The sequence below is a fragment of the Ambystoma mexicanum genome, chromosome 5p, assembly GCF_040938575.1.
Source record: "Ambystoma mexicanum isolate Mex_15411 chromosome 5p, UKY_AmexF1_1, whole genome shotgun sequence".
NCBI lineage: Eukaryota > Metazoa > Chordata > Amphibia > Caudata > Ambystomatidae > Ambystoma > Ambystoma mexicanum.
Genome location: NC_090930.1, coordinates 159,051,528 through 159,064,983, shown reverse-complemented (window position 1 = coordinate 159,064,983; position 13,456 = coordinate 159,051,528). Strand labels below are relative to the sequence as shown.

At 45.7% G+C, this 13,456-nt stretch overlaps 1 protein-coding gene across 1 annotated transcript in view; it reads right to left on the bottom strand.

The window, feature by feature from the left end:
- Window positions 1–1,110: 1,110 nt before the first annotated feature.
- SLC16A2 (solute carrier family 16 member 2) overlaps window positions 1,111–13,456 on the bottom strand; it is an 803,764-nt gene continuing 791,418 nt past the window's right edge. The window contains exon 6 of the mRNA XM_069612570.1: window positions 1,111–3,330. Within this exon, the coding sequence (XP_069468671.1) occupies window positions 3,110–3,330 (221 nt within the window). The 3' untranslated portion in view covers window positions 1,111–3,109. The remainder of the gene's footprint in view (window positions 3,331–13,456) is intronic.

Genomic DNA, 13,456 nt, shown 5'->3' with positions numbered 1-13,456 from the left:
GTTCTCACAAGCCGTATTATTGAAAAACTTTAGACTTAGACCAAAAATGAATCTGACTGGTTTTACTCCAGATTTGCTACATAATATAAAACGGAAAGGTTTTTTTACAAAGCGTGTTTATGTTATGCAGAAAACACACTAAATAAAGCAGGCTGCTTCATGTTTGTCCTGTTGTGAACATTTTTAGATAATACAGATTGGGGTCTGAAACGTTTTGCTCCATTCTGGGTGACCCAAGGAGAAACGGTATCACACCAAAAGCTCATGAATAAAAAGCCAATAGGCTTGGTAAAAAAAAAAAGAAACCTAGCCCAGCGGCGGTTGCGGGGGTGTCCCGCATATATCAAATGTAAAGCGGGGGACAAAAAGGCACATTTCGAAAAGCTCGAGTTACAAAATGCCAGCAAGTCGGCTCCACTATTTTGGAAATAGAGCTTTTCCAGTATGATCTGGTGACCCACACGCATCCAAACTGGGGAAGTGCTATACATCCTGGTCTCCGCCTTTCGTGACTTGTCTGATCAGTTGAAGGGTCTTCTCCCTTGCATTGCTCTATGTCCAAAACTGCACCGACCTGCTATAACGTTTCCCCGTGTGAAAATGATTTTCCTACAATACCTTGCTGGTTAAATGCACACGGCACGCTGCAGGCATCCTACCCAAGATTCACCTCGCAGATCTCCGATGAGACATGCGATCAGCAAATACTGCTGGCCGTGGGAAACACTTCCAGGTCACAGACCCTGCTCTGCGGCAGATAAATAAGGAAGTCATAAAATCAGTGTGTGGGTCCACTGCCAGCAGAATGGGATTACCGTCAGCGGTAAATACCACTCTGGGAAGACACATTTTATCATGTTCTGCAATGGTAAAAAATCCACTAATTCTCTTCAAGGGTGAAATCATACAAAATGACAATTGCTGGAGTTGCCTTCATACTCAAGACTCCTTCAAACATATTATTTCCGAATGTGCCCATGTTAAAGTATTTTGGGAAAATGTTTGGAAAACTCTTAAGCGTATTTTTCTTCTGCAACAACATTTCTGCCTTAGCTTTCTATATCCTGATAGTACAGTTATTCAGCCAGAAATTGACAAAAATAAATGATATGAGTTTGACATTTTATTGGTAGTAGCAATTCCAACTATGACCTCTAACTGGAAAGATCTGAAGCGTTTACATGTTCAAATATGGTGGAACTCTGTGTGTAATATCCATAGAATGGAAAAATGTTATGCTACGTCCCCATTTTTACTGCTGAAACATGAATTAAAATGGCAGCCGTTTTTAGAATTTTTAGAAAACACAACTTCTAGTCAGTAGAAAGGATAATATAGTCTGTTGTCATTGTTCATCTCGGTAAACACATTCCCCTCCCCTCCCTTCGTTCATTTTTGTCCTGTATGTCTTCTGTTTGTTGAGTTTAGGAAACATGTTTTATACAACTATGATCTTATCTTAAATTGCATTTTATGCTTTAGCTTATAGAATGTATATAACACCATACGGGCCTACGATACCGTTTAATCTACTTTGGATGATTTATTAGTTCTATCATCTGCTTATCTTCACTTGAGCTTGTATATGTTGTAAGAGCCTTATGTGATTATCGATCTCAATAAAATATTTAAACAGAAAAAAAATCCATTTGCAGTAAACTGTATTTTCCGGTGGTATTTTACAGCTAATGTTTAATTTCTGAGGCTGGGCCCCTGCAGGAATAGACACACTGCCCCACGATTATATGTGTGTTAAGCAACAACAAAAATACACAGTATACATTGGTAAAAAAAAGTTCAACAGTGAGATGATTTTTATTATACCATTTCCATATGTTATATTTTTCTGTGATGCAATTGCGTGTGGTTCCTTTCGCCTTACCACCAGGGCAGTATTTTGGCTGCAAACTGATGGTAACCCAGAGGTTCGGGTTTTGGCCATATTGCAATCTGTATTTACCACTTACCAAAGGCAGTAGAAATGACACATTCCAGAATGAAGCACAAGATATTGTAATAATCCATCTTAGTATAATTGAACACACAGGTGCAGTCGATGACACTTTTGACATTTGGAAAACATTTGGTGACCTTATTGCTATTTCTCTTTATTTCAACCATCTAGATAATCAAATGTGCCTATTAGGACAAAGCAATTTTCCTTGAATTTATTTTCACCCATTCAATTTCTTGTAGCATCATTAAGAGCTCCGTGCAATGAAGACAGCATGATGACACCAACCAGTGGGTGTGCCCAATGAGGTTTAGACTTCTATGATACTCCTAGGACAAAATATATTTAGTTATTTCTTCAACATAATTTGCTGTAAATTTAATGTCCATCTGCCACATCAGTACTCTTCTCACCGCAATGTGATACAATGTGTTACTATGCCACTCGCTCGGATATCCACAGATACTAACTTTTAAAAGGCTCGGCCCATCTTGGTCTGAAGAATTTCTAATAGGATGAGAAGAACTACTCAGTTGTCACACAAGACAAACATGGATCACCAACCACCAGTTTTTCAGATCCTTTGGATGACATCTCCCTCGTCATTGACTATGCTTGTGACGGCTGATAGGAGTTTCATCCAAAAACATCTGGAGAGCCAAAGGTTGCACACCCCAGTAGGACAATGGATTAAAATAAGACTTTGTAATACTTTTGTATTGAAGGTTGCCAAATGCATAGCTCAATGGTAGATATGTTGCAGATCTCCCCGGCCCCAACACTATATTCATAAGCAAACAAGATACTGAGACGCTATCCTAAGGGAAAAGAAGACAAGATCAATGGCCATACAAGCCACATTCGTTTCGTAGATGTCTGCAACCATAAGATAATGCTACACCACATAAAAAAATATATATATTTATAGGATCCTTGTGGCACAATGGCAAACCAATACAATCAAAAATGTCTCCTTAAAATGTCTCAGTCGCTGGAGGATTCCCATCCTCCCCTTCCCTGCAGAAAATGTTGTGAAAATGGGGGAAAGCGGGGTGTCATCTCCATAAACCTAGGGCGGTAAGAATGTGGGTATAAGCCCCACTCTTGCCCCGAGAGAAGCCAGTGCTTGGTTAAAAGGAAAGAGGCGGGGAAATGTTACACGCAAGCATCTGTCACGGGACTTCCGGGCAGGAGCTCGCCGTTCATGACCACCTCGGACGTCAGCATCTTGTCTTTGCCAGACTCCAGTTGCTGCCTCTTCATTTCTCTTTCGTGGATCAGTGGCACGAAGAATAGGACCACGGCCCCAACGATTGGGGGAATGCCGGCCAGGTAAAACGACACGTGGTAATCTCCAAAGTAATCACGGAGCAATCCTGCAAAACAGAAGTCAGGGCGATTACCTTTAAACATTCAGAGTGCAGGGGGTAACTCACAGTGTATGCCTGGAGGGTCAGAGTCCACTTTGGAGATATATTTACAAGGCATGCAGATATGGTCTGAGCTATTCTGCCAGTTAGGGCTGACCCCTTGGCTATACTTTTTTTTCAACAAATTTAAATATTTGTATTAACATGAAAATAATCATACTGTAAGTACAATAATACAACAAATTCAATCGGGAAGGACACAACCAACACAAAACAGAGCAGGTCAACACAAAACAAAAAAAATGCCGGGAAGATCACATGGCTGTGACCAGAGATCAAAGCCGCCAAATTCACTCACTTATATCACAACATGTTTGCAAATCATAGCCTGATCTCCCACTCTTCCAAAAGCACGTATCGACTTTGAAATACAAAGAATAAGCGAGGAGCATGTAGAAAATACACTGCACACACATACGAACGTAAGGAGTGGGTACAGTCCAAATAGACATCCTGGTGGACCCAAAAATAATAACATGTGTACAAGCTTACCACTGGAACCCCCACATGTCTCCCACTGCCCACCACCTTCCCTGACCCACCCAACTATCTCCCAATAGGGAGTCGGTGGTACCGACCCTGAGGACTGTTCAAATATACTGTCCATATAGCTCCCAATCTGTCATGCTTTCTCCATTCCACGCCGGTTAACATAGGCTTGTCTTTCCTGTCCACACAAGCTTGAGACCAGTCCTTCCCACATACACACAAGAGGGCCCTCTGGGGATTTACATTTAATAGGAATGGCTTTTCTGGCAGCGAACAGCAAGGTATGCACCGATCTTACCACATTACGTCATCATGCCAATCCTCCACCCCTTCCCCCGAACAGCATAGGCCTAGGTTCTTGTAACACCGTCACTCTGGGGATTGTACACATCTTCTTTTGAACCATACCCCAGAAACTGTGGACAATCGGGCAGGGCCAGAACATATGTCCCAATGACCCTTGCTGCCCACACCCCTCCAGAAGTCAGTGCACGTCAGCTTCATTGCGGCCATCTTGACCGGAGTGTAACAATATTTTTGAATGATTTTATACTGAATTTATCTATTTCCCAAGCTAAAGGACACCTCATTAATCAACAAAAAGAATGTGTATATATCTCCACAATTCAGGTGGATATCCAATTCTGCTGCCCATTTTTCAGCTATTATCGCCTTCCTCCACACATTATTTGGGATGCTAAGTAGCTATAAAGCCTTTAATTTGGGAAATTCTAACGGGTCGACCTCCAATTTTAGTTGACAGTTCGAAGGGCTGCGGGCAAACATGGTCACCTTAGTCTGTTCTCGGATCAGAGACATCAGTGGTCTGTGCTCCATGCAAGCCGTTTCCTCCAGTTCCAGCACTACTCTGGCCTGGTAAATGGTAGTGGAGCCACACCCTTGAACAGATCCATTATGCGCACATGTCGCCAGGTTTCACCTCGGGTCCATCTCTCTCCCATCATTGGACAGCCAAGGCGGCTCTGATTTTCTATCTATCCCAGTTATTCTGAGCATCTAGGCCAATATCACAGTGTAGAGCCCACAATGGGGTGCCAAGAGAAGTGGCATGGCAGGTGGGCCTGCTGTAAAGCCAGGGCCTCTTGCGGAGTGAGGGGTTGTAATATCGCCAGCTCAGATGCATGCCAGCTGGCAGTCTCAGTTGCCTTCAGCCATCTCTTGATCCAGCATGCCTGTGCCGCCAAGAAGTAAGAGTTCCACGAGGTAAGAGCTAGACCCCAGTCCTGCTTAGAGGCGTACAACCACTCTGATTTTAGTCTGGTCCTTCTATGTGCCCATATGAATTCCCCAATATGTCTACGAAGCTTACGTCATATCTTTGGGGGCATAAGGGATGGGATCATTTGTGCCGGATGCACCAATTTAGGTAGTGTATTCATTTTTACAATGTTAACCCTACCCTTTAGGGACAAGGGCAGCATGTTCCATTTGATAAAGTCCACTTGACTCTTCGATATCAATGCAGGATTGTTGTCACGGACCAAAGTAGCCACTGAGGAGCCTACTTGAATCTCCTTAATGGTATTTAGTTGTAGCCTAAATAGGGCAATCCCCCCAGGATCCCATGGGATATCAGTGCAGCGTTATCATATTTGACTTTATGTACTGCAATCAAGCCATGGTTTTACTAGATGGATTGGATCGGGGGGAGGTTAACGCACAATTTGGCCAAATATAATAGGACGTCATCGGCATATAAAGATATGCGATGTTCGATCCCCACTCTGGAGATACCCTCTAGCTCAGAGTCATGTCAGATCCTTGCTGCGAGTGGCTCAATGGCCAAGGCATATAGGAGTGGTGACAAGGGGCAAACCTATTGTGTGCCCGAATATAGACGGAAGGGGGCCAAGGTATATCCAGTGGTGACCACCGATACCTGAGGGTTACAGTACAGAAGCCCCACCATATCAAGGAAGTATCCCTCGATGCCAAAAGTCTGCAATACTGAAATCATATAGTCCCAATTGACCTTATGCTTTTTCGGTATCGAGGGATAGCACAATATCATCCTGGTCTGCCTTCGCTGCCACCACGTTCAGGAGTCGTCTTATATTGTTGCACGAATGCCAACCTTGGTTGACGACTGTCTGGTCTGGGTAGACCAGTCTTGGAAGGACATGATCTAGTCGCTGCACTAAGCATTTGGCCAGTACTTTTGCATCCGTAATGATGAGGGATATTGATCTATATGCACTACAGTCGGTAGGATCTGTTCCAGGTTTAGGGAACACTATGATATCGGCCACCAGCAGTGAAATGGGTAGTGACCCCACCTCGCTCGCTTCATTAAAGACTGTCGTCAGCCTCAGAGCAATTTTATATACCAATACCTTATGTAGATCAATTGGAAGACCATCAGGGCCAGTGGCCTTTCCTCCGGTCAGTCCTGCCATTTAGCAGCCTTGGATCTTTCTTGGATACAGTAGGTAGATTAACCCCATCCAGAAAGCTCAATGCCAATCCGGATGCGGAGAGCAGACGGTTCGACATAGATCTGATGATAGAATTCAACAAAACGATAATTTATTGCTTTAGAGTCTGAAAGCAAAGTCCCAGCCCCAGAATGAATGGCATTAATGAGCTGTGCCCGCTGTCGTCCTTTCAAAAGGACAGCCATCAGTTGCAGGGGGCGATTATTATTTTCAAAAAAGTATTGAGCACATTTGGGGGAAAACTCTGAGCTCTCATTGTGGTGCAGCTCTTAAATTCCCTCCGGCATCGTTTAATGGTACCCAGTAGAGCCCAATCACGTGTAGCTTTATGCACTCGTTCCATTCCCTGCAGGTCCCCCTGGAGCGGTTTTTCCATCGCTTCAACTTAAAGGCCCATTTAGTATTACATCGCCCCCTCAGGGAGGCTTTGAAAGCATCTCAACATCTCACCACTGTGAAGCCCTCAATCACATTTTCATCCTTGAACGTATCTATATGTTGCCCCAGATGCTCCACAAAGTCGGAATACTGCAGGACCGCAAGGTTCAGTTTCCAGGGCGGGCCTTGAAGCTACGCTGTCGGCAGTGATATCTGTAGAACTATTGGGCCATGATCCAAAATAGTGATAGGTCGGATCTCACACCTATCTACCATGGACAGCATAGGTGAAACGAACATCCAATTATTGAGATGAGCATAGCACCCATGATGATTTGAGTAAAATGAGAATCTCTTTGCTATGGATGCAACTCCCTCCACGCAGTCCACAGTCGGAGCTTGTCTATCAAGAGCAGAAGAGCCCTAGTTATTCTGGGAAGTGCAGCATGGGTTGGGGGAGGAGGCTGTCGATCCATGGCAGGCGCTAAAGAAATGTTCAGATCCCCCCAACAGATGTGAGTGGGCCCATGTAAGGGGCGCTCTGTTTGAGAACATGAGAAAAAGTCAGCAATTTCATCAGTCACACATAAATATTCAAGAGGGTGACACATTGTTGAACTAGTATGTCCATTAGTAAGACAAAGTGCCCAAAGCCAGCCTGGGTATTCTGTGGGGCAAAGGGCAAGCACTTGTGAATGAGGATAAACACCCCCCTGCTGCAAGTAAAGGTGCATGAAAGTCTTGTCCAACCCACCCCCGAACCAGCTTTCCCAATTCAACACCATCCAGATGGATCTCCTTAAGGAAGACAATCACTCCCTTCATCCTGCCACAGGATCAGCATTCTGTGGTGCTTAATTGGATCACCCAATCTTTGAATATTCAGGATAAGAAGCCTAACCGTAGTCCTGTCTGCAATCTAGCCCAACAAAGGCACATCTCAGCAGCATCGGCCTGCCAAGAGATGCACATATGGCCCACCAACTTCAGGTCAGTGCCCCCCTCTCCCTACACCAGCAAACCTCCAATCCATCAAGGGGCAAGATCAACCTTAGAATGTCCCACCAGTCACTTCCATATTTCCCCTGTAGCACCACCAAAGCACCAAAAGGCACCCCCAGCCTGCCCACCCTAATGTAACAGTACAAAAATATGAAAAGTAAGTAAACATTGAGTACTCAAGTTGGGACCCAATAAGAAAGAGATAAAACCAATGCGGAACAAGTGGGTGAAAATCTACAGATGTCACGTTTCGCAAGCAACAAAGAGCAATTACTCAGTCAAAACATTTGCTACATTAGAGGGGGAAGAAAAGCTACCTAGCTGCAAACAGAAATACTGGTTCAAATTATACCTATAACCGTCTCATAGAAAGTGAAAGAAAGCATGGGAGTCATGATACCCCAATACCATAACCCCAAGTGTCATGCATTGAGTGAGGGCATCCAGAACTTCATGTCAGTGATTTGTCCTGTACCTCCACACCCGCTGATCGCTGAGGGTCATTGGGTCATCTGCCATTTTTCTTCTGCCACTCCTTCTGGGGGGGTTGCACCCAAAATCTCCCTCCTTAGCAGGAGAGACCTGCGAGTCCAAAACAGGAATGCAGTCCGGGCCCAGAATATCATGTTCGCCCAAAAACTGCCATGCCTCCAAAGAAGAGTCAAAGGAGTCCCATTTTCAATCAAGTAAAAAGAACCAAATAGCTGGAAATCTCAGATAAAAGTGATGCGACAATCACTTGAGTGTCTCAAAGAGTGGATTGAACTCCCTGCGTCACTTGGATACTTCCACCAAGAAGTCGTTGAAGAGCTGTATCTGCACTCCATCTAACCAGATGGGACCATGCTGTCGCTAAGCCTCAGGACAGCTAACTTATGCTGGAAGTTCAGGAACGGTATAGTGATGACTAAGGGATGAACATCGTTGGCCGGCTTCAGGATTGGCGCCCTGTGGTCTGCTTCATTAAGGAATTCTCTGAGATTTTCAAGATGAAGAAAAGACTGCCATACAGAATACCGAAATCCATCAAGGTTGCTGTCTTCCACATCCTCCTGCAATTCGACCATCCGGACATTGTTGCAGCGTGATCGATTTTCTTGGTTATCCAGTTTGGACCCCAGACGCGAAATCTCCTAATTCTAGTGCCATATCCCATTGGTCGTCCTTCACTGCACTCATCCGCTGTTCATTATTAGTGGTCCGCTTGGCCTGGGCATTGAGATGGCTATTTGTCTTTAAGTTATTTCGCCACATCTTGCACCACTAAATCCGTCTCATGTGTGCGCTCGTTCGGGGTCTTCATTTCCATCAAAATTGCCTGAAACTGCAGTTGTATCCATGTCACCCTTATCTGCAGAATCTTGTGCCGAAATACAAGACCACGTTCTGACCTGCCGCCCTTTCGAACTGGTGGTACAGCGCTGTGGCTCTGATGTGTACCTTCACTGTACTCCACACAGTTCCCACTTCAGGGAAAGCACTATGCACTTTGTGGAGGACTATGCAATTAGGGTGGCAGTTTTCTTAGCCACTCTCCATTCTGAGCAAGGAGCCCTATCCGAAAATGCATGTAGCAAAGTTGCAGGCTCGTGTCCCCAGGGAGTTCACAGCTACAAAGCAGCATGTTGGCCCAGGGCTAGCAAGGCTCTTAAGGTACTCAGCACATGGAGAGAAGTGGCTATGCCCACTCAGTCCGCACTGGTCGTCAGGGCTCCAGCAGCATGCAGTTTGCTGGCTCACTCAATCATACCAGCACTGATACACACTGCGATCACCCTTGTGGGAAGGAGGCGTCTAATCCATCAGACCAAATCCCGATGTCGTGATAGGGGCCACCTCCAATCGCTTCTAGCCCTCCGCTGCAGTCTCAGCAGGAGTGCTCTGGCGTCCCAGGGCAGGGCATGCCGTACAGTAACGGCAGGGCGAAACACACATGGTCCGCTGTCACACCACCTCAGCACGCCGGTGGGTTCTGTGGCCCCCGCTATCCTTCAATGGCGCCCACTGGGTGTAGCACCTGATCTACAGCGCACTGTCAACCCAGAGTTGGAGCCGATCCCTCTCATTCCTTGGGGTGCTCTACTTGCCAGTCCCACGCCAGTAATGGACAGCCCACTTTGCTTCGGCCGGCGGCGTCTCTCGAGGTTGCGCCAGGCCTCCTGCAGGGCTCCAACGGTCGTGGTGATTGCGGGCAGCATCAGAGCACTCGGATAGGGGGATCCATGATAAATACGATCAGAGGCAGAATGCCTCCCGTTAATGAGCCGGGCATAATGTTAGTTACACAGCTCCATCATTTGGAGCTTCACATAAAGGCAGTCACCTTGCTTGGGCTCTCGAGCGCCACCCCTTCACTATTCTTTTTAAATAAATTATTGTGTTGGGACAGTGTTGCAAAAAAACGCAAGAGCTGTACTATGTTACCCAAACTGTAAGAGGTTCTCTAAAGTTGAAAGAAGAGGTCTCTTCCAACAGTAGCCCTTACCAAGGATACTAGCAAGGCTTTTCAAACCTACAACAATAAGCAAAACAACCTGCTTGAGGAAAGCACCCTATAAAGATGAGCAGCAATAAGAAAGTGGGGACAGACCATGGCTACAGCTGGTGCACCAATGCACTTATTGAACACAAGAAACAATTGATCGACATGCCTTTATCCCTTTGCTATAAAGCAACAGTAATCAACATTCACCTTCGAGTTGCCACTATGTGGAGGACAACAATATACAAGATTCAATCAAAGGTGACTTCTACTCATTGTGCAGCCCACAATGACTAGAGATCTCTGTGTTGGGTGACACACACAGAGTATTGACAGTGCCATGCCAGCATCTAGGTCTTGAAAGATGCAACCGGGGCTTTGACAATATGGATCATGCAGTTCTGCTGGGACATGTGATGAAACCCTTTCGGTCCTTGTCAGAAGGACCTGGGAATAATATGATCAGGTGCTGGTGGTCAGGAATTTCTGTCCAGATGACATGGAAGCCGAAGCGTATTTAGGATTTCTGCTGCTCTTGGCCCATCAAAGTTCATGCACCCCCACTCACTTGACTACACCTCTGTCAGAGTCTGCCCCTTCAGAAGATTATCTGCCCCTATGTCCCTGCATCATCATCCTGTCACAGTTTGGCTCCATAACAACATAAGGACGTTTTCAAGGCTGAGGCGCTGTCTTCCTCAGACTGTATTCACTCAAGCATGTTATCATCTATGTTATAACAGCTGAAGAAGCATTTCCAGACTCCTGCTGGATAAGGCAGGATGTCACAGTTAGGGTTCAGTGCACTAGAGCTACTTGTTGAGGCCATTTGCCTACTTTTGGTTAGGCCAGAGAATCATCTTTGTCCAAATCCAGGCCTCGAGGGCTGGATCCATGTCGGGTTTTCAGGATACCCCTCAATCATTTTCATGAGATACATTTGCATACACTGATTCTAAATGGATGCAATTTTTTCCCCATGAATATTAATGAGGGATATCCTGAAAGCCTGTCAGGATTCCGGCCCTCGAGGCCTGGTGTTGGACCACCCTGAACGAAGGTGATCAGAACACAAGTGTTCTGCCAACTGGACACAAATGAAGTCGGGGTCAACAAGGAATTTTAGTTTCAATGCTTATTCCTAGTACCTCATGAGTAACCTCCTGTTATATTGTAATATAAATGTTTCAGGCAACATAACTACCAATTTCTGCATGTGATCTTGTCAAATGGTAAGGTGGACGGAGGAAATATATGCAGGGGCTACAGGGTCATCTTAAAACAAGCATTGACAAAGCCAATAGTTTGGGCGTTTACTGTTTATTGTATTTTAGCTTTTTAGGCAAGAATGCAATAACCGCTGGGCACCCATACCCAGTATATTCTAAACATGTCTGCAAGTTAGTGCTTGTTTACAGACACATAACATTAGTGATGAGATAGTCAAATAACGTCATTTCACTGCGGTGCACAGATGTCTTTTTGCGATTCTTAGCACCAAGGGTGTGCCTGCAAACACCAACTTGCAGAAATGCTTGAGTCTTTACAGGTAATCATTGCACGTGTAGGGTCTATTTAAGTGGTCATGGTGAGTTTAAGTGTGAGCATGTGTCAGGGGAAGGTAGGGTTGGTAAAGGTAGGGTAGGTGGCTGGCTGGCTGGGGTAGGCAGGTTTCAGAGGAAGTGAGACTTGTGGTTGGGTAAGGTAAGGACGGCTGGCATGGGGTGGAGTAGTGTGATTGGGGGTAATAAGGAGTGAGGTGGGGTAGGGTGGGTGATGGCGGGGAGCCCTAGGGTGGCGTTGCATGTGTGGGTGAAAATAGACCAGCCTGGGGGTGTTGTGGGTAGGTGGGCGGGGTAGGCAGGGTTTTTGTAGACAGGCCTGTGGTTTGGTGGGTGTAGGCATGCATTAGGTTGGGTGTTTGGGGGTAGGCAAGTGGAAGTAGGTGGTCTTGGGGGTACTCTTATGGCTTATGGGGAGTGACCACAGAGATCTTTGGGAGGCACCTTCCTGCTAAGATTGGTTCCAGTGCAGCTAGGTTCCCAGTGCCATGGGCAAAACCATTGTCCTTTGGGAGCATGGAGAGACAGACCCTACCAATCATGGGGAACGCGTGCCCTGTAGGACTTCCAACTTCAGGAATCAAAGGGGCCTGAAGAATGCTTCCTGAGGAGGAAGTCAGGAATCACTAGAAAGAGGCTGAGACTGGCTTCCGTGAGTGACGAATGCAGGCCGGCCAAGCTTCCCATGATTACCCGGCAAGAGCCTCCAACTACATCAGGACATGTGTGATATCAGCATGGTGGTCTGCTCCGGCTCACCAGGTGCAAAGGTGAACTCCACTCACCTTCAAAAACATCACCTGGTCCACCAACCATAACATTTCAAGATGGGCGCTCTTGTCGTGAACTAACCTTTGCATGTCATCTCCTACTGTCCAAAGTATCTTTTTCAACCTGTACATCAAATGCCATCCTTCGCCCTTTAAAGACCTGGCAACATTATTTTCAACTAAATGTAATATTGATAGTGTGAACAGCAGCAGACATTATCTGGGACGAGTTTTTCTTACTGCACTTACGTGTAATATGAGGGCCCTCGTTTTTTGACGTTGGGATGTTTCACAGCGTTGGCCGAAGTAAACACACAACCACAAAAAATTCCCCTGTTCAGCTTTACAGTCCATTATCACTTGGCCAACTGTGTCGTAACGGAAAAGGAAAAAACATACACACATAAGCATACTTTCCAACATGACCCATTCCAATATGTAGGAGCTTATCCAGTCCGGGTTTTTTCTTTGCATTCTGGGACTCGTAGTACAATTTTTCCCATTAATAAACACAGACTGTACGTCCCAGAATGCAAAGAAAGAAACAGGACTGGATAAGAACCTACAGATTCGAATGGGTCATTTTGGCAACTATGCATAAATCCCAGTGCAACTTTAATAGTGTTAGCCAACTTCAAACCACTAGATCTCATCTCGGCTGGACAAGGCTACAACTACACTCAGGCATTCCATGGTCAAAACTACCTGGCCACCCTGTCTGATCTCGAGCGCAGGTACTGCCAGTTGCACACCTGTGCTGCCCCCTGGCAACCCTTGCACCTAGGGACTGTTTTTCTGTCTCCCTACAGTCCCCCTACCAGCACTTATGTCTGCACTTACCTTGCACTTGCCACCATCTGGCTGTTTTATTATCTTATGTATTCTACCACCCCTTGTACTGCATTTTCCCCTCTCCCTTCCCCCCTCACACTT